General features: G+C 52.4%; 2 protein-coding genes across 2 annotated transcripts in view; both read left to right on the plus strand.

The window, feature by feature from the left end:
* The window catches only part of ENTHD1 (ENTH domain containing 1), an 87,403-nt gene extending 83,835 nt beyond the window's left edge, over positions 1 to 3,568 (plus strand). Inside the window, exon 6 of the mRNA XM_059680900.1 lies at positions 2,390 to 3,568. Coding sequence (XP_059536883.1) covers positions 2,390 to 3,003 — 614 coding nt within the window. The 3' untranslated portion in view covers positions 3,004 to 3,568. The remainder of the gene's footprint in view (positions 1 to 2,389) is intronic.
* RPS19BP1 (ribosomal protein S19 binding protein 1) overlaps positions 1 to 21,189 on the plus strand; it is a 519,247-nt gene that overhangs the window by 356,429 nt on the left and 141,629 nt on the right. The gene's annotated exons all lie outside the window — the stretch shown is intronic.

A 21,189-nucleotide genomic window follows, 5' to 3' on the forward strand; every position in this document is an offset into this window, starting at 1 on the left:
TAATTGACCATGGACCTACTACTTACAGAAAAATTTGCATTACAGCTAAGTTCTAAAATATTTCTAGAAATGTATTTGTCATTTTACTTTTGCACCCAAGAGTTCTAAATGCTTTTTAAATTTAAAGTTGTAATAGAATGGTTTGGTGTTACTCGTGAGTATAAAGTTAGAGCTAACACAGCACTTGGGATCGTTTCATTGGTGCAATCTTCAGGCAAGCAGAGCATTAATTGGTGTGCATACATCACACATTCACTGCAGCTTATTTGCAATTATTGCTGTGTTTCAGTTTTGCAGATAAACTGCTTGAAGGGGATGAAAGTTAACCAGATACCCACATAACTTCAGAGTGAGTCAGAGAAGGGTCCCGAGCGGGCGGGGAGACGCCCCCAGAGCGCAGCCTGAAGTGTCTGGTACAGCTGTGCCGTGTTTGGAAACAAAAGTAAATGGTGCGCAGCAATTAGAGGTGAAGTGGCTCCTTGGAGTGAAGGCATCACGTAGCCATGAATCAAAGCTGCGAAACTGTGAACAGTGGTAAGCTATTTAGTCAGCCGCTGCCGCTGCAGAGGAAACAAAGGTGGAGGTACAGTAGAAAGCAGGGATTCTCAAACCTAACACACCCGGAGACACCTAGAGGCCTGTTAACACTCAGCGTCTGATTTAGTGGGTCTGCAGTGAAGCCCATGACCTCATCCTTAACAAATTCCCAGGTGCTGCTGCTGCCGCTGCCGCTGCTACTGGTTCACGGACCAGTATTGCTAGGGTTTTGTGACTCCTTCTAGTAATTAAATATAGCCGCTCACCCTTTCTCCCACTCTCCCTTTTTTGGTAAAGAATTGCATATCTACCAATCATTCTTTACAGACATTTTCAAACAAACAAGTTCTCAAAACGTTTCCTTCTTTCCAGTGAACTGCTGGAGAATGTGCTGCTCCCGAATGAGTAAACCACGAGAGAGAAAGACACGGTGTAGGAAACGGGAGCCACACGGGGATGGTGCAGGGACAGTGCGACTCAGGGCCCACCCATGTTGAGGCTTTCGTGGTTAGCGTGGTAGGAAACTGTCGCACCCCTTTTAATCCAAGGATAGACTGGATAAGCTAGCCTGATTCTCAGGGTGCTGGTTCATCTTGGCCGTGTGCCGATGACGTGCCCACTTCCCTTTCGTATCCTGCTGCTGCACCACTAGAGGACTTGTTTCACCCCAGAAAGTTTTGTGATTGGGATTTTTCCCGAGAACTGGAAAGCTCTGAAGCAGAAAATAGAAGCCGCCTACCCCAGCCATAATTTTTACAAGAGGTCCAATTTAGTTTAAAGGGATGTGGGTATGTAAAGGAAATAAAATAATATAGAAAGTAATATATAAGTAATAGGTGCTAAGTGGTAAGCATTGATTTCCCTGTTCTATGACTATAGAGAATAAGTGTTTTTTTGTTTTGTTTTTTAATTTAAGTAGCAAGTCCAGAGTTAATTTCAAAGACTTTAGAACTGGGTTTAGCCCATTTATACCACCTATTACATAAGTAAATGTACTTAGATATTCCAAGGAGACAAGAAAAAGTTCTGGGTCCAAGAAAATCTGGAAAAACATGAGTAAATACTGTGCTGACGGACATTGGGAGGCACAGTATGCAGTCACGCAGTCTGATTTGACTCGGAAGCCCTGTTTTCACAGAACATCTTTCTACACCGTCAGGCACACAGCATTCCTCAGAATACACTTCGGGAAATAATGATTTAGAATGAAGTGCTGAAGAAGAGACTTAATACAATTTTTCCTGAAAGAAAGTTAAAATGTTATTAAATCTTTAATTTTTTGGAAAATAGATTTAGAAAGCTTTTTTACTTTACATGCAATTTCTTGGTGGAAAACTAATTGCGTATGTGCGCTGGTATTCTGGGTCTCGGTCTTGACATACTTGCCTGTTGAGAGAAAAAAATTAGTTTCACAACTTTTGATAGTTGTAATTGGTTGTTCGTTTTGCCATAGTATTCTCTGTAGAAGAAAAAATGGAGGAGGAATGTAAGTTGCAGTTTTCTCAGACTTTCTATTTTAAATGTCAACTTAAAATGCCATCAGTAGAATGGAGCGTAATACTTGACTTTCTACTCTCGCTGGTAAGTGGAATATAAAAATATGTTAGTCAGGATCTGAGAGTGAAGATAAATATTGGTCATTTTATTTTAGTTTTCTTTAGAAAATCTTTAGATTTTCTCTGTTTCCTGCTTTAGGTTTATTTAGGTTTATTATGATTATTTTGCACATCAAATTCTAAGCAGTGTATTTATGTTGAGACCTTTCAGAGCGGATTTGACATTGTAAAATGATTTTAGCTAGTACTCTCATTTGTATGTTGCATAATCTTTCTCTCTCATTTATACATTTTAGTGTCAACCACCTCTGAGGGGACATCCTCCTTTTCTACTCTATCCATGTCGTCTCCTGACACGGCCTCTCCAGACAAGTCTGCTCCTCTCTTACCCCGGATTTTGGCTGGACCTTCCTACTGGGCTTTGTCCCATCAACAGTCTTCTTCTGTCTCCTTTAAAGATAAAGATAAGACAGCCAGGGTTCGTCACCCCTTTGCTCCTAGGAGCTCACTGTCTTCTGATGAAGAATCTGACAACTTCAATCTACTGGAAAGTCTTCCAGATAACTCTGATTCTGCTAACAAGAAGATAAGTCATATTTCCCGCAGTAATTGGGTAGGGTTTTCCACCCAAAATGTAGACCGCTTCACCTCGGTGCCCTGTTCTAGTTTTCAGACAACCAAAGGCCTGCCTCAGGAGCCCAAAGCAAACAATTCCATTCAGGGTCTTCTAGGGGAGGTGAAAAATGCAATAGTCAAATTACACGAAGATCTGAGTATGGTGATACAAGAACTTGGTGTCATCAACAGCCATCTGGTAAGAATGAGTGGGAATAGCCCCCAAATCAGCACGGCTTCGCCGCTGCCCCAGTCTTCTGAGGAGAGCTCAGATCAAATAGAATCATCCCAGTAACCATTTCTGATAGAGCTCATGTGGTTCCACTTCCCCGAAACTGAGTTAACCTGCTATAGGTTCTCATTACTATGGCAAAATAGACTGACGGTTTGATTTTTCTTTGTCAGATTTATTAACAGTATCTTGCACATCAATAAATTCACTTGGGTGGTTTATTTTTTTAAACAGAAAAGGTTCACCTTTGATAATATTTTCAGATTTAGATATTAGTTCATTTGAAACTGAAGAGAATTTCATTCTTCCATGCTCTGTACTTTAAATCAAAATACATTTAAATATCAGTGAAGGCTATGGTAAGACCTCACATGGGAAATGGCTATTCTAGAGCTCTGGGGGAAGCTGGTAGCGAGGGGCCCTTTACTTCTCATCTGTGTGGGGTATCACTGTCAACAAGCCTTTGCCTTGAGTGAGGAAGACTGAGTCTGGGGCACAGGTTTTACATGTTCTCACGCCAGGTTTCTGTCCTGCAAACCAAGGGCCAGAACCTTCCCCTCCTTGTGGATGCCACATTGGTTGGGAGTTTAGTTGAGACAAAAAGAACATGGAATAGGTTTTTGTTCATGTATATTGCAAAATGAATTCAAATGTATACTCTTTTCTTGTATTTTCAAAAATAAATGTGATGTTTTTCTTCTTGTATCTTTTTAGTTCATTAAAACATCCGTTCAACTGGAAATGTCTCAATTACGATATTTATGAGCAGGATGGTCTCATTTGGGGATGACAGGCCAATGCTTCTCAACCCTGTTGCACATGAGGGTCACTGGAGAAGCTTTCATTTTGTTTTGTATGTGGTTGATGGAACAGTGTAAGGGCTGCATGTACCCATCACTCAGTTTCAACAGCTATCTATAAAAAGCTATGATGATTCCTAATAATTTCGAAGAAATACAGGACGTGTACAAAATACTCTAATGCCTGGATGCCACTCCCAAATCAGAATTGATTTTCATGCAAACTAGTCAAGCGCTGGAGGGAACTGTTAGTGCAAAGACTCAAAAGCAGGAAGGTCTTGGGCAGATTTGAGGGATGTCAAGGAGGCCAGGGTGGCTGCGGTGAGTGAGGAAAGGGGAGAGCCAGAGGAGACGAGGCAAGGCAGGGCAGAGTGCCAGACGGCACAGGTTCTTGAAGACCTTCGTTAGAGTGTTCTAGAATACCCAGCTTAATCCCAGACTTCAATTCCTCATAGGGTCTGGTTCGTTTCCAATTCATGCTCATTGCATAGTCATTGGGTTCGACCTTGCTGGAAGGAGCATCTCTCGCTAGAGTTCCACCGCGGGTGAGGCGATTTCTGTTCTGTCACCTGTCCGGGTTATCAGAGTGAGGGCTGGAATCGGTGCAACTCAACAAGGGCCCTTGGGGAAAAGTGGCTGCTGTCATCGTTTACCCATCGGGCCTCGGTCTTACTAGTTCCTGTTACTCATCAGACTGCTCCAGGCCCTGGGGATACGGTGGTGAGCAAAACCAGGCGTAGCTCCTGTCCTCACAGAGCTTGAGTTCCAGAGAAATTGCAGAGATCAAATTGTTTTCTCAAAAATGGAAAGGCTAATAGTTCTGGGAAAGGTTCTTAAGGATTTAACCTGGCAAAGGAATTTTTAAGGAACCTTTGAGCTGAAATATGAATTCCAGGATTAATGAAATAAATGTCACTAACGACATGTTAGCCAAATAAACTTCTTTATGGAATAAAATAGAGCATAAAAAAGTCCTAAGACCTCTCCTGTTGGCTTTCTTCCTACACCTGGGAGATCCACGAGTGGATTCGTAGGGGATAGAAGGATTCGGTGTCCCCTTTGTGTACTGGCTAGGACATTTCTGAGCTGCACCTTGCTCAGAGTGGAGAATAACCCTCCAGAGATACAGCACTCCTCCCTCCCCACCCCCGCCACCAAAATGTGCTGCTTCCAATGTCTAGAAATTTACTCAGAGAAACCTCACAAATAACGCAGACAACAAAAACTGTCCCTTTGAGAAACGACCTTACTCACTGTGTGCTTAGTACACGCACGTGGTAACTTCAGATTTTAACTAGAGCTCATGTATGTTAATTCAGCAATTTGTTAATTAGCAAGCACTTATTTGAGTTTCTATTTAGCCAACTCCATTAAACAAATAGAACAAACTTGGCTTAACTTAGAAGCGGGTATATTCTGATTGTAATTATCTCAGTTTTAAAACACTTCATTAGATGTTACTCTCTTAAGTACTCTACTTGGGAACTTGAGGCTTGTATCAGGCAGCTATAAAAATACTTGGCAGTTTACTTACTGTCAAATGACTCGTGTGTTCATCCTTTACATACCTAAGCAGCCCCGGTTATGAGTCGGTAATTTGCTGGACTTTGGGGACACCATGGTGAACAAGATGGAGGCAGTCCTGTCTCAGAGTCACAGTCTGGTGGAGACGCGGAGAGGTAAATGGGTGATGAGAGTGCAACGTGTAAGTCCTATGAACTTGGTGAGCACAGGCTGGTGTCGGGGCGCCTGGTACAGAGTGACAACCGGCTCTGATTTGGAGTCGGGGGCGTGCGTCCTGGCAGAAATGAAATCCAAACCGGATTCAGGAGGAGAAGCAGGAGTCGGTTAAGCACAGGGAGTCAGGGCAGAGAGGATCTTCTGGGCCAGGGGTCCTCAAACTTTTTAAACGGGGCCAGTTCACTGTCCCTCAGACCATTGGAGGGCCGGACTATAGTTTAAAAAAAAAACTACGAACAAATTCCTATGCACACTGCACATATCTTATTTTGAAGTGAAAAACCAAAACAGGAACAAATACAATATTTGTATTTGCATGTGGCCCGTGGGCCGTAGTTTGAGGACCCCTGTTCTGGGCAGAGAGAATAGCGTGTACAAAAGCTGGGAGCAAGAGAGAACCAGGTGAGTCTGAGGACACAGCATCCGAAACTGCGGGTCAGAAATGTGAGCACCGCGGTTTCCCTTACACAGCAACCCAGTAAGTAGCGGCTAAGTAGCATTTCTAGCCTGAATCACAGAAAAGAACTGAATGACGAGGAAATGGATCATATTGGAAATAAAACATCATAGAAATTTGAGGAGTAAATCCATTCATAAACTGATTAAAATTAACTTTCAAAGGGTTTTTGGAGACCTGGTGACTCATCTCCCCACCGAGTGAGTTCGGTGTGACAGGGGTTTGCTCCTGGGCGTGCCAGGATCTCTCCTTTTGTGCGCCCTCATTTTAAAGAGAGAGGGAGCGTGAGAACAGCTGGGTGGAGGGGTACGTATTCAGTGCACTGGGGGCTGTTTCGCTAGGCTTCACTTTATTTTTAATACAGCGGCTTCTGAGACGTGATCAAAGGGTGTAGAGATGTGGAGCTGATTTCTATTTCTTGCAGAACTGCAAGTAATTTGCGGAGGCCACGCGTATTATTGTTATGGCAGAATATGGATGCCACCTTTTATCAGCAGGCAGGCTTAGAAAAGAGTAAATTGGCTCAGAAGAAACTAGGTTTTCAGGACGGTTTTGTTGGGTAATTTTGAATTCTGTTTTCTCACTGATGGTGCAGAAAGTTCTCAAAGATATGGTAATTATTGCAGAATTGTGGCCTCAGGCATTTGCAGCTATTCACACAGTAGAATTCCATTATGAGATAATGCAATCTCTGTGTCCCATTGTGCTGCAGCTGAGAGCTGTCTCCCACCGTGTCTCCCACCTCGCTCTCACTCTGCAGAGCACCCATGGCAAGGTGCGCAAGTTTGGGACTTGGTGATTAATTACAAACGTGCGCTGAGAGGTAGGAATGAGTGAAGGCCTAGCTCCAGAATTCTGCTTTGTTATTATTACCACAGCAGTAATAATAATGGTTGACTCTTATTGAATGCTAACAACGTTCTAAGCACTTCTTTAAATCCTCACCTGAGAATATGCTTATTGATATTATTTTATTTTATTTTATTTATTGATTGATTTCAGAGAGAAAGGGAGGAGAGAGAAACATCAATGATGAGAGAGAATCATTGATTGGCTGCCTCCTGCACACCCCACACTGGGGATGGAGCCTGCAACCCAGGCATGTGCCCTTGGCTGGAATCGAACGTGGGACCCTTCAGTCTGCAGGCCGATGCTCTATCCACTGAGCCACGCCGGCTAGGGTGCTTATTGATTTTAGAGAGCAGGGACAGCAGAGTGAGAGAAACATCAATGTGAGAGAGAACATCTATTGGTTGCCTTCCATATGTGCCCTTACTGGGGACTGAACCCGCATCCTAGGTATATGCCCTGACCGGGAATCGAACCCACAACCTCTTGGTGTACAGGACAACGTCCAGCCAACGGAGCCATGCCGGCCAGGGCATTCTAAGCACTCTTTTTTTAAAAAATACATATTTTTATTAATTTCAGAGAGGAGGAGAGAGATAGAAACAACAATGATGAGAGAGACTCACTCTTCGGCTGCCTCCTGCACGCCCCCTACTGGGGATCGAGCCGACAACCGGGCATATGCCCTTGACCAGAATCGAACCTGGGACCCTTCAGTTCGCAGGCCAATGCTCAATCCACTGAGCCACACCGGCTGGGGCATGGGCACTCTTTAATTCTCTCCACACCCTCACCAGGAAGGTCCTCGTGTTGTCACATTGCATATGAGAAAACAGAGGCTAAGAGAAGCTCAGGGACTTGTCCAGGGCCACACAGGAAGCAGTAAGGGTCAAAGCCAGACCTTGAGCCCTGGTCTGTCTCGGTGTGGCTTGCAACCACTTGATCACACTGCCTCACTGTTCAGGGAGAGGGTGGCCAGGCGGGCAGTGGCCACTGGCGGGGACAGGAAAGTGGAAAGACAGGCAGGTCCGCTTTCCTGGGGAGGAGCTGGAGCCTCGCCTTCCTCACTTGCCCTCTCCTTCCGCCTCCTGTTCTCCAGCTGGCCACCGCCCCCCTCACTCCAGGACGACTCTGCAGAAGCGGCCGCCCCAGACCTCTGGGTCTTCTTCTGTTGGTTCCCCCGTTCCTGAGGTGCCATCTGCCCCCCTGCACCACTCCCCCCCCCCGCCCCCGCCTCTGCCAGCCCTTCCTTGCCCTCTTTCACGTCTAGACCCAAATTAGCAGAGGCTGGGGCAGAGCGAGAACACACGAAGGGCTGGTTTGGAGATGAAGAGACGGTCCCGTTTTCTCTTTTTTCCACCTAATTAATGTCACAGGGGCCACACGCATGCGGTTTTAATTGGGGACGGTTCTCACTGGCTCGGCCCAGCAGTGGGAATTTCCATTTCTCTGGTGGGTCTCTGCCGCTGGAGAACATACTAGTAATTTGCACTTGGAAGCCACACAGAGCAACCAGAAACAGCGGGCAGAAACTAACCAAAAATTAGCTTTGAATGCAGTTACCTAACAGGGATCTGTTCATACTTCACTAAAAAGGTGGTGGGAGCGCTTAGCAGTATCTGCCGGCGGTGAGCTTCCTGTCTCTGGCAATGAGGGGCTATTTGCGTCCCTTCCATTCCCCTGGGTCCCAGAGGCTCAGGAGCAGCCACCAGCCCCGAGGAGCTGGCGGAATTAACCCCAAACGCCCGAAACAGGACACAGAGGGAGGACTGGACTGGAAACAGTGACACACTGGACTAAGCCACGTGTGGGAATGAACCCGCAGCTGGGACAGCACAAATTCCCCGGACACAGGAACCAGCAGAGGGAGGGACCCCGCGGTCTCCAGCCCTTTCGCAGGGCGGAGTGGCCGCTGCCCGCAGCATCGGCTGGCAGTTTAAAGCCTTTGGAGAAGGGACAAGATGGGACGTAGCTGAGATGCTGATTTGAGCCTGAAAGAGGCGGGATTAGGGGTAATGGTGGGTCTGAAATGGAAGGCAGGAACAGCAGGCACACACACCCCCCCTGACCCCCCTGGGGACCGTGAAAGAGAGCACCATCCCCCGGGGCTGTCAGGAAACGTGAAGCCAAAGCTTCCTGTGTCCGTGAGGCAAGGGGCCCTACAGAAGATGCACAGGCCGCGCCTTCCATCCACCCGCATCCACATGGTGCCCCCTGGACCCCGCAGGGAGGATGGGCTTTTCCAGCTGCAGAGGGGGCGGGCGGGTGGGAGCCGGCCTTCTGAGAGCCCCTCCTTTGCTGAGCACAGCTGTCCGGCCACCTGGGGGCTGGCAGATCCGCGCCAGCGCCAGCTTACTCACGTGTTTGCTGGGAAGCACTGCTGAGCGTGGCCTCTGAGTTGTCGCTGCTCTGTTGAAGGGGACGCTGCACTGACCGCCTTAACCAGCCACCGTCCCCCTAGAGACAGTCATGGCGCCTTAGGAGCCAAAGGCCCCGGGGTGGCCTGACAAGCCTCATCCAGGGCCGGTGGATTTCCTCTATTGAAGCGTTTTAGGAAGTTACAGAAGGAGCAACTCAGCACAGCGTCGCTGTGCTTGCCGGTTATTTAGCTCCAGTTTCTACTGCTCACAGCTCAGTCCCCTTGCAGTTCAAATCTCCTTGGCCTTGTGCTTCCAAACGCTAGCGGAGCCCTTTACACAGCACTTGGGTACATTTCTATTTAGTTTCCTGGCTCTTTGGAGAGTTAGGGGCCCCAGAGAGGCTGAGGCACCTGCTCAAGGTCACAGAGTCCTGGGTGGCAGGGCCAGGGCCTCCCCCAGGTTTTGGATGCCGGAGGCGTTGTCTCCTGCTGGCCAGGCGCCTCCAGCTCCTCTCCGACAGCACAGGGATGCGTCCTGACTCTAATCAGCTGCCAGAAACTCACTGTGGCGCCTCTGCCCTTAAAATTGTCTGTTATAATCTTCATCTTGTAGAGTAGCTTTGTGTAAGCCATTAACATATCCCATCGTCTCTAATGTGTGGAAATTAGTGTTTTCCTGTGGCTCATTCATCTCCATGTCTTCTCCTGAAAAGCCAGGGTTATTGGAAACAGTGTTCCACAAAGACCAGACACCTCGAATTCTTGAGATGAGCCGAAGGCGGGAGGGGGACGTCCCTGTGATTCTGTCCAGATGCCTAAATGACAGTCATTGCCGGGGTGAGCCTCGGTGACTCCCCTGCCCAGGCTCTCAGCCAGACTCCCCTGCTGCCTAACGTTGGAACATAAGCAGTACACGCCCGCTTCCTAGCCCATCACCAGTCCCACGTGGAAAAATAGAGGCTTGAATATTAATGAGCAATGAGTTCATTCATTCATTCATACGAATTCCCAGTTTTAAAGAATGTTAAAATGGCCCTGTGGTGGGCAGGGTTAGGAGTGAGCAGGTGCTTATCTGGGATTTCTCTCCGGTGTGTGCAGTCCGCCCTGTAGTTGGTCACTGGGCACCTGCTCGCGGGTCTCCGTGGCCGGCTGGCCGGCCCCTCGGGCATCGCAGCACAGCGGGCAGGAAACGGCATGAAAACACTGTCTCCACCACGCTCCCTGGGGCCGAGGGCGGGGGCACTTCCGAGGGCAATGCTGGTGATACCAGGGGCTGCCACCAAAGCCCTCCCACCGGGAGGTCGGCTGGCTTTGCTGAGAGAGTGGCTGGTCCAAGCCACACCAGGGCCGAATGCGCCAACAAGAGAGCAGAAGCCACAGCCACGCCCCGCATTCGTGTCCCAGAGCTGCCAGAACGAAGCACCATGGGCTTGGAGGCCTAAAATAGCAGAAGCGTGACGTCTCACAGCTCTGGAGGCCAGAAGTCTAGGGCCCGGTGTTGTCAGGTTGGTGCTCCCTGAGGGCTGAGTGGAATGTTCTAGGCCTCCCTCTGGCTTCGGTGCCCGGCAACCTCCGCCTTCCTCAGTTTCTGCCTCCCCCTGGCCTTCGCCCTGTGTCCCTTCGCATGCCTCTCCTCTGTGCGTGCCCACCTCTGAGTCCAAAGGCCCCCTTTTATCAGGATGCCTGTTATATTGGACTAGGACCGTATGAGGTCCTGGGGGTCAGAACTCAACGTTTATTTTTTCAGAGACACAATTCAGCCCGTAACAGTCCCCTTGTCCCACACGTAGCGTCTCCTCTCCTCACAGGGGAACAAACATGCCAATAAGACAGGCCCTCCCGCAGGCATCCCCCAGGATCGATCCGGTCCCGAGAGGCAGCGAACCCCCAGGCCAGTCCTCCTAGTCTTGCCTCTCAACCACGCAGGCTCTGCAGGCTCATGGACACGCACAGTGTGGGGGCCGGGCAGGGCTGATTTGCGCCTCAGCCTCTGTTCCTTCACCTGCATCGAAAGTTAATTGCCCGGTTATTGTGAGAATTCAATAAAAAAGTGCCCACACCATGCCTTGCACATAGTAGATGCCCAATGAAGATCAGCCCCTCCTTCCACCTCCGCGTGTCCCGCAGACCTCACACGCTTCTGGGGCTTTCAGTTGACCTGACCGTGTAACGCAGGCAATTACACCGCAAGCCGGTGCTTCCTGCGCTGACGTTGTGGTTCAATTAGTTGACAAGGAGCAGCCTTTCTCAGCGCCTGGGTTTTCAGAACCCACCAAGGGGCACCCAGCCAACTGGCGGGCTGCTTCCTCTGAAAGGGACACAGGTCGAACGCTGTGCCTGGCGTTAATTGACTGTCGCAGTGACTCTCCAGGCCCCACGTCGCGTGGGCCTTTGTGTCTGCCCTGCAGCCATAGACTGCCCTGCCCCTGGCGCCTGCGTCCCGAGGAGCAGCATTCAGAAGAGAGGAGCCTCGCGGGGCACGTGTCCCTCTGCTCAGGGCTCCGCTGACACTCTCTGAAAAACGTCCCTCGCGGGAGGGCCGCCCCTTGCCGGGTCCACCCCCGGGGCCACCGCCGCCTTGATGTGACGGGTTCAGAAACACCTGCCTTATCAGCTTTCCCAGACACGTTCGAGCCGTGGAGACTGATTTGTAAGAAGCCAAATCAAAAGGGACCGTCTGATAAGCCAGGTCGCTCTTGGCACCAGACTCAAGTGTTTACTCATTCATTTATTTATTCATTCAACAAACACCCAGAAGGGCGAGGCACTTTCCCCGGTTGACGCCTTTAATCCCTGAAATAATCCTGAGTGGCCTCGTTATCCTCCCTCTTACAGACGGGGAGACCGAGGCTTTCCCAGATGTGGTGGGCACAGGACAGGGGCAGGAAAGAGCCCGGAGACTAGAGAGAAAAGCAGGGGGGAGACAAGGCTGGAGAGGCCGGCGGGGGCCAGAATGTACACCTGGGGGTGTCCATTCAGGAAAAAAATGCACCAGCATCTTGGGGACTCTCAACCCAGAGAGGAGAGGTTGTGTGCGGCCAGAACACTTGCTGCCGAGGTCTGGAGGCCATACAAGGGGGGGGGGGGGGACGGGGGGGGGAGTGCTGGAAGCAGGCTGGAGAGATGAGGAAAAGGCAGGCCCACGGTGGCAGAAACAGCACCCCAAAGAGGCTGCAAGCATAGTCCAAGAACCCCAAGTCCAGATTTCCAAATGATTCACAGAGGCTGGGAGGGAATGCGGGCATGGCTGAGCGGGGCGGGCCCAGGGTGGTGTCACAGGCTGGAGGCCTGGAGTGAGGTAAACCCAGGACACCCCCGTGCGATAGTCACATGGAGCTGTGTCCAGCCATAAAAGTGACTGCAAACCAGCAGAAGGGGCCTGGGAGAGAAGGAGGTTCCCTGAGTGCCTGCACGTGTGGGGCCCAAGGATGAACCCGCACCAGGGACGGAGCTGCTCACGTGGACTAAACATCGACTGGAGGGTGATTCTGTGCGCTGTGGACCCACTTGGCCCAGCTCTGAATGGAGTCACAGGCCAGAAGCCCAACCGAAGTAGCCGAAAGTAATTCAAGGGCTCCCGTGTGTATCTCCACATCTCTTAAAGCTGACTTTGTGGGTCCCCCCTGAGGATCTCCTCATGCCCATCCCCTCCACCCACAGGCGCTGCCTGGCACGCAGAGGAGTTGAGACGTGGGGAGTCGGGCCTTCCAGGGCTGGGCTGAGCCAGGGCCCGGTGGGCTGAGTTGCCAGGGCAGGGACCACGGGGGACTGGGAAGCCCAGGGGAGGGTGGCATGGATCTTGGGCCAAGGTGGCCAATGGGGGAAGGAGAGGGAGGACAGAAAGGCACGAGTTTATCATAGTCACACAGCAAGCTCTATAAACCAGGCGCTGCCTTCCCCACGCTGTGAAGGAAATTGGGCTCAGAGAGGTTCAGGAACTGGCCAGGAGCACACAGCAGTAAGGGTCAGAGGCAGGAACGAATGCAGGTCAGCCTGGAGCCCAGAGTTCTTGCAGCTGCATTGCACTCCACTTCCTCTCAGAGAAGAAGTACAGAGACAAAACCCGGGGCTAAATGTGTGTGTGTGGAGGGGGCGGGTGGGGGGGGGAGGGGGAAGAATGAGAAATATCAGCTAAAAGGATAAGGCCAAAGACAGAGCTGCTTCGGGAAGGGCAAGTGCTGAGGGAGAGAATGAAGAAACACGATTAATTGCAAGCAGAAGCCTCAAGGACAGGCATTTGGAAACTTTTAGAGGCTGTCAAACTCTCCGTTGATGAGTTTTTTCTAAAGCCCTGCTATCCACCCTATGGCATAACTCTGGGCCAGGGCCAGGGCCAGCAAGACAGAGCCAACTGGGCGTCGGGCCTCTGAATGCTTTCCCAGGAGCTTCTCCGTGGGCCCTGCCGGGCCTGAGCCCCACGGGACGGAGTGAAAGCCGCAGCGCTCGCGTGGCCACGTGGAGGCCAGCACTTCCCACCTGTAGCTGAGCATCGCGAGGCTTCGCTCTCAGGCTCGGGGGGCCCAGCTCTATTAAAATTCTGATGCTTCTGTGGCTTTGGGATTGGATAATGATAGAAATTTCATCAGAGGAAGAAAAAAAAAATCTAATGACTGTCAGACACCAGAAGGCAAATGCGGGGAGCGCGCTCACAGTGCCGTGTCTGCTCAGCGTCTCGGTCCCGACGGGAAGAGCGCCTCCCACGACTTCGGTTGACGGTCACGGCTGGTTCTTGCCTGGAGTCAGACACAGGAAAGGTTACTGATGTCAGCAATAACAACAATAGTAACACATTCATACTTTGCATTTGTATCTCACATGCGTCACTTACATCCGTGAGGACTTGATGATTTACCAAGTGCGTCACAGACAATTCCTCCATCCCGAGGACAGCCTAGCAAAGCAAGCAGGAAAAAATACCCTGCTAATGGAATCCGCCGGCTCCCCTCCTCCCCTCCTCCCCAGTGCTAGGCAAAGCTGCGCTCCCCACTCCCTGGAGGTTAGGTGTGGCTAAGTCACTTAAAACGTGGCCAAACCCTTTGCGTTACAAGTCACGTTTCCTGACTTGGAATGGCCTGGTTCCCAAGGTGGGAGACCTGGAGCTTGCCCGCAGGCTGGCAAGAGACACGTAGAATAACAGTGTGGTGAAGGAGGGCCCATGGGAAAAACAATAAAGGGGACATCTGTAATACTATCAATGATAAAGATATTTTAAAAAAAGAGAGAGAGAGAGAAACATGCAGCATGGGTGTGTGTTGGTTGGCACATGCGGATGTTGTCATTGCAGCAGAACCTTGCCATACTGACTGATAGAGAAATTCGTGAGTGAATGAGTGAAGGAAGACACTGACCCAAGGCCTCCTTGGAAACTGGGAGAACGTAAGTCAGGCGCCAGGTGGGAAGCCCGAGGCTGTAATGGGTGCTCCGGAGCGCTCTGCGACCTTTTCCGGGCTCTGTCCCAAAGGTTCCTGTAGCTGAGGATGTTCCCCAGGCGCCCCTCCCCCCCAATTGCTCTTCCTTCTGCCCTCGGCTAAGTACAGCTTTTATTCCCGTCTGGGCTCCGAATCCAGAAGGTGTCTCCTTTTGTGTCCAATTAGAACATTTTTCATTTCACAACACATTGTTGGCCAGGATAATGGCCTGAAGCAGCGCTGAGCTGTGCCCGAGAACAAAGCAACCGGGAAGGCTTTCTGAGGATGCGGGCCCTCCGAGGGGCGCCCCGGGCTCCGCACCCCCTGGGCCCCACCAGGTGTCAGCAGGAGAGGCTCTGTAATTAATTTTTAAATCTGCTATTATCATGCATTTAGGCAGTGGCTGACGTTCCCCTTGGTTCTGACCTTTAAAAATGTTACAGGCAGCACCAGCTCTTCCCCCATGTGAAGGCACTGGCCTGGAGGCTGCAACACCACAGCCTCCTGGACGGCACCCTTCCTTCTGAAGTCCCTCTCGCGTCCCTTATTTTACGTGTCTCTGTCTAAAGGAAACACACACACACACACACACACACACACACACACCCCTTTATTGTTCCCTGGGAATGAGGTACATATTTCCATTCCCTCATGTTCCATCCCAAAAAAAGTAGCTTTAAAAAAAACTGTGGTAAAATATACATAAAACTTACCATTTTAGTCTTTGTAAGGGTGCAGATCGGTGTCAGTAAGTACATTCACACTGTTGTGCATCCATCTCCACGATTCTTTCATCACCCCAAAGGGAAAGGTGCCCATTACCCGCTAACTCTTCCCTGTCCCCGAGCCCCGCAGCCCCGCCCCCGCCCTCCTCTCCGGCTCTGTGATTGGACTCCTCGCGGCACCTCATTTACATGGAAGCCGGAGGTATCTGTCTTTCTGTGGCTGCTCCTTTCATCGGTAGAACTTCTTCAAGGTTCCTCTCTGTGCAACCTGTATCAGAACTCCCTTCTTTTTAAGGCTGAATACTATTCTGCTGTAAGGATGTCTTGCCCTGCCCAGTGTGGCTCAGTGGTTAGAGCATCGGCCTGTGCACCAAAGGGTCTCGAGTTCGATTCCTGGTCAAGGACATGTACCTGGGTTGCAGGTTAGATCCTCAGCCCCGGTTGGGGCTCGTGCAGGAGGCAACCAAACTATGTGTCTCTCACATCAATGTCTCTCTCTCTCTCTCTCTCTCCCCCCCCACCCTCCCTTCTACTCTCTCTGAAAAGCAATGGAAAAAATATCCTCGGGTAAGGATTTAAACAAAAAGGATACCTCCCACATTTTTTAAACAGTAAAAAATCCTCAGTGGCTATAGTTACAACACTGTTTTTCAGTTTAGAAAATGGTTTCTTCACACTTTATTTCATTTGATTCCCCAACAGGGTTTGGAGAGAAACCTTTCAAGTAGCCATTATTATGCACTCAGGCAGGGCTTAGCGGTTATGGGCCTCACGGAGGAACCCCGACTCTGAGAAGCTAAGGGGCTGCCAATCCCCCCGCCCCCCAGCGGAGGAGCAGGACTCAGGCAGCCCCCCCCCCCCCCCCCCCCCCGTCTCCACGCCTGGTCTCCAATGTCAAGAGCAGAACTTCTTGGTTCAGGCTGATGTTTACTTTTCCATTTCATTCCACTCCTCACCGGTACCCACGACTCAGAGGGCTCCAGCCGGGGCTCAGACAAGACCAGGATAGAAATAATCTCATTGCAAAAAGCGTTGAGAAAGATGGAAAAAAACCCACCCCAATCCCGGTCCCCCGCCTTGAACCGCTGAGTCCAACTCCCCCAGTCCTTCTATAGGGGCGGGTCATAATGACCGTGGGGAAACGGAACAGAGGCAGGAAAGCTCCGGTTCCATGTAAAACCACGCAGGTGAGCCGTGGCGGGCTGCGGCAGGACCACCGGGCTCAGGGGAGAAGCCAGCGAGGTGGCAGCAGCCGTGGTGGCCGAGCACCTGCGGTGGCCCAGCCCTCGGCTCGGGCCTTGCCATCCAGTGTCTCTGCCAGAGGACACGCCTGCTCCCGTCTTGGGACGGTCACACGGGCAGGAAGCGCGGTGGCAGGAGGACTGTGAAGTCCACGATTCCCGGCCTCATCGTCGCCGAGCTGGAGGCGGTGGGACGGAGGAAGAACAATGAGACCAGCTTCTGGGTTAGGGGTCATGTGCAGCTGGAACCCGGGACAGAGCTCCGACTCAGGCTCTCTCTACAGCTGCCACCGTGGGAGGAGGGTCTGGGACCCCTCCCCGGAGACAGGACCCTGAATGTCGCCCCACCCACACGCTCTCCTGGACCACTTTCAGGTAAGAAGGGATCGATGGTCGTCCCTTCTTCCCTGAATTTAAATAAACCTTGGCCATTTCCTGAGTGCCTCTGCAAAGCCAAGTTCAAGGACACCAAGATGGAGATGACCTTGTCTGTGACCTTGAGGGGCAGACTGGAGACAGGTCCCCCCCTGTTGCCATAGAACAGACTGTTCTAGAGGCAGCTGGGCTGTGCTGGGCTGGGCTGGGCTGGGCTGGGGTGACTGATTCTGTCAGGGATGGGAGGGGACGCGCAGGCCCCGGAAGGTGTCACAGAAGCGATGCTATTTGCACTGGGTCTTCAAGGCTGAGCTCACCAGGTGGGGAAGTGGGTGCATGCTCGACAGAGGCCACAGATCATGCATCGGTGAGCAGCCTATCTGCAGGGCGGGGCCAGCTGTGAGTGACAGGAGCTGTCCTGCAAGCAGGCAGGCGCCCATCTGCAAGGACCCCGAGAGATGAGCAACGTGGGCATCTGGAGTTTTGCTTGAAGGCAGCCGCCCGGAGCCAGGAAATGACCACCCGCCCCTGCCAAGGGGCGTGTCCGATGCCTGATGAACAGACACAGGGACATGGGGAGGAGATGAAGTTAAGGGCAGCGCTGGGAAGGATGGGCACTAAATCAACCTCTCCCCACCCCACCAGGGCAGAGGGCGGCACCGGGAGGAGGTTGTCACTGAGCCTTCTTGGGAACAGATGTGTCTCCCGAGGCCTCAGGCCCTCAGCAGCATATGTGTGAACAGCCGCAGCGCTGGGACTGAATGGCTCGGCACTGGGGAAAGTACCACCCCTGAGGCACCGTGGGGAGCTGGGCGGCTTTCAGATGGAGCAGAAAGGCTGCCAGCGGCCGCCTCCAGGAGGGCTCTTGGGGTCATTGAAGGGCAGAGCCATTCTCTCCCGGACCAGCCTATGGAGGAGGCGGAAATGTCATCAGAGGCTCATTCCTCTGACATTAGGGTTTCCTTCCCAAGCGCCAAGCTGTAGAAAACAGGCTTTCCACCTGGTTCTTCTGGTTACTGTGTGACCTCGGGCTGTTACAGAATTTCCCAGGCGACCGAAAAATACGCAGGGGCACAGGAAAGACCCATTTATTCTCAGATGTTTCCCATGTACAGGACTCAGGGGAGGCTGTTTCTCTCCAAATCCTGAGCAAGCCCGTATGGAGGAAGCTCTCCCTTTATACCCTTTTGGTTCCTTTGTCTCCCAAATATGGGATGGGACTTCCGGACCTTTCGTGGGCTTTGCAAAAAGCCCCGTGTGCTGGGATGGGGGCAGTGAGACCACATCTCAAGGCCTGGCCTGGCGCCAGCACTGATAACTCCGTCTGGGGGCTGTATTGTTCATGGTTTATGGACTCTCTAAAATGGGTGTAGTACTTAGTAAACAGGTCCTGCAGGACAGATAATTAAAGAAGGGGCAGTGACTAGACCAGCGATGGCGAACCTTCTGAGCTCGGCGTGTCAGCATTTTGAAAAACACTAACTTCACTCTGGTGCTGTGTCACGTATAGGAATTTTTTTGTATTTGCAGCCATAGTCAAACAAAGACTTATGTTTTTGATATTTGTTTTATATGTTTAAATGCCATTTAACAAAGAAAAATCAACCAAAAAAATGAGTTCGCGTGTCAGCTCTGACACGCGTGTCATAGGTTCGCCATCACTGGCCTAGACGATAGGCTAACAAGCAGGTGCATTAGGTTCTGGCACAGAGTCAGATTGCTAGCCCCCCCGGAAAATGTCTCATTTTCCCCATCAAGGCAAGCCCCTCCCCCTCTCTGAGCCTCATTTCTGTAAGGAATTTGCCACTTCCCTTAATAATGATACAACCTCCACCCTCAAGGTTGGCTGCAGAGGGACACTTCGGGTCAGGGGCGGGGGGGGGGGGGGGGGGGGGGGTAGCTCTCGGCAGTTCACTTGGGGTGGCTCCCTGATCTGTTTTGTCTGTAATAGAGATGCATGTGAATGTATCCAAAGAGAGCTTGTTCTACCCCCGAGGGAAAGGGGACTCCCTCCACCCAGGAGGCCAGCCGTGGGCACCCCTGGTGGGGCCGGGGCTACAGACTCCGTCTGGGACTCTGCAGACGCTGGGAGGCCTGAGACAGTGCTGGTTTGCGCGTCTAGATGAGGAGTGAGAGACCAGCAGGAACCACGCTGCCTGCTGGTGAGGATGGAGCTGGCCTGCAGAGAGGGGCGGGCGCTGAGAGCAAGCGCCCCGAGGGAGGCGGGAGAGGGGCCTTCCCTGCCTGTGGTTATAGCCGGGTGGTCCCCCTGGATCCTGGCGACAAGCTCTCCTTATTTCAACTGCCGCCAGAGAGGTTTGCAAACACCAACCTCAGATCCAACCACCCCAGCCAAGCCTCTGTCCTGGGCTCTGCACCCTCAGCACCCAGTGTGCACCTACAGCCACCTTCCAGGGCACCCACCACCCTGCCTCCCACACGCTGCACCGGGCCCCGCCCAAACCCCCGGCCCTTTGAAATCAGGACACTGGCCCCCAGAGGGTCCATTCAACTCAGTCTTCCCTGCAGGTTCACTTGTCACCATCGGTTGCTTCCCACCCTGACTCACACCCTGCGTCCAGCCCCTCAAGTTTCCTCCAAGCTCCTGTCTGACCCCTGACCCGGGCCTGCACCTGCCCGAGATCCCTGTCGTGTCCATGGAGAGGCTTGAGCTGCACGAGGAGCATTTCTGAGAAATGGAAGGAGCAGAGACACAGAGACAAGGCAAAAGCGTTTGAAAGGCCCACGCTGTTCAGTACATGTCTCTGGGTGGGCCTGTGGCCTGGGGCTGTGAGCACAGCTGCTCCCCCATCACTTCCCCCGCCACCCCCAGTCCTTTACTGGTCCCTTGGGGCTGCGGGGTAATGAGGAGGCCCGCCTTGCTCCAGAATGCGTGAGGTTTATTGTCCTTCTGCGGCTCCGTGGGGTGGGAACAGGCGTCGGGGTGTCTCGGGGGGCACATTGCCGCTAAGGCTTATATAAGCTGGGAAATAAAAGTTTTCACCCAATGTGACATTCACAACCCCTCAGAGCCGGGGGAATCGGGGAGGGGAGGGCACTCAGGCCGAGGGACCGGCATGGGAGGGAGGGGGACGCTGTGAGAAGTGTGGGGTGCTGCAGCTGCCTTGAATGGGCAGAGGGCAGCTGACTTGAGGGAGAGGGGGAGGGAGGGACAGGGAGGGGGAGGAAGGAAGGAAGGGAGGGAGAGGGAGCCTTATTTATTCTGAAAGCTCTGGGAAGCTGCCAAAGGTGAGAGGCTGGTGCAGTCAGATTCATTTGCACTTAAAGTGGATCCTACCGAGGGTGGGGGAGGGGGAGGCCGGGTCCAGGGGAGGGATGAGGAGGCGAGTCCGCACGTTGGGTGGTCAGTGGTCTGGGTGCAGAGGAAGGGTAGGAGGCCAGGCTCCAGGGCTGCCCTTTGGCTCAGGGCCTGGTCACAGCGAGCTGAGCAGGTCCCAGAGCCCAGGTGCTGCAGCCTCAGGTGGCGAGAGGCAGTGACACGGGGCAGCAGGAAGCTGGGGAGGGGGCGGGGCGGCCCAGGCAGGCCATTACCCTCAGAGCCCGAGGGAGGAGAGGCCCCACTGCGGCTGGTCACTAATGGAAGAGCAGCGGAACCTTCTCTAATGATCTCCAGTGCAGTCCCCAGAGGCCGTGCTCTGAAGGCGAGGTGGGGAGGGGGGGGAGGGGGGGGAGGGGGGGCGGCGCTTGGCAGCTCTAGGCAACAGCAATTCTATTAACGTGTTACAGTCGCAGCGGAGAACACGATCTCCCATCCGGGAGACAGGAGGTAAAGGGCCCTCACCGTTTCATGCAGCTGGTGTCCAGCGAAGCTGCAGGTGGAGCTACCTGGGCTGCTTCTGTACCTTGTTTGTGAGACGCTTCAAGACGTTTCTCCAGGAAAAGGGGGCATCTGAGCTGAGAAATGACTCCTTGTTTAACAGGCTCCCACTCCACAGGACCCACACGGAGTCTCTGATTAAAATCGGGGCAAGTCTGAGCCCCGAACGCCTGGGCCGTCCGTCCACGCCCAGCAGGCAGAGCTGGCATCCCCCAGCCCGTCAGGGCCCGTGGGCCAGGGAGCCCCAAGCAGCCAGCCTCTCTCCCCAGGCTGCCGGGCGGGTGAGGAGGGCAGGAGGAGAAGGGGCGCTGAGTGAGAGCTGTCCCGGCCGCCGCTGGCTCCCTCAGAACACAGGGTTACTGAAGGCAGGGAGATGCTTGCCGTCCAGCAGGGAGGACGCTGAGGTCCAGAGAGAGGTCATGGGCCCCACACTGGCCTCAGCCTTGAGGCCCAGGCA

The sequence above is a fragment of the Myotis daubentonii genome, chromosome 2 (genome assembly GCF_963259705.1).
Source record: "Myotis daubentonii chromosome 2, mMyoDau2.1, whole genome shotgun sequence".
In the NCBI taxonomy this organism is placed as follows: Eukaryota; Metazoa; Chordata; class Mammalia; order Chiroptera; family Vespertilionidae; genus Myotis; species Myotis daubentonii.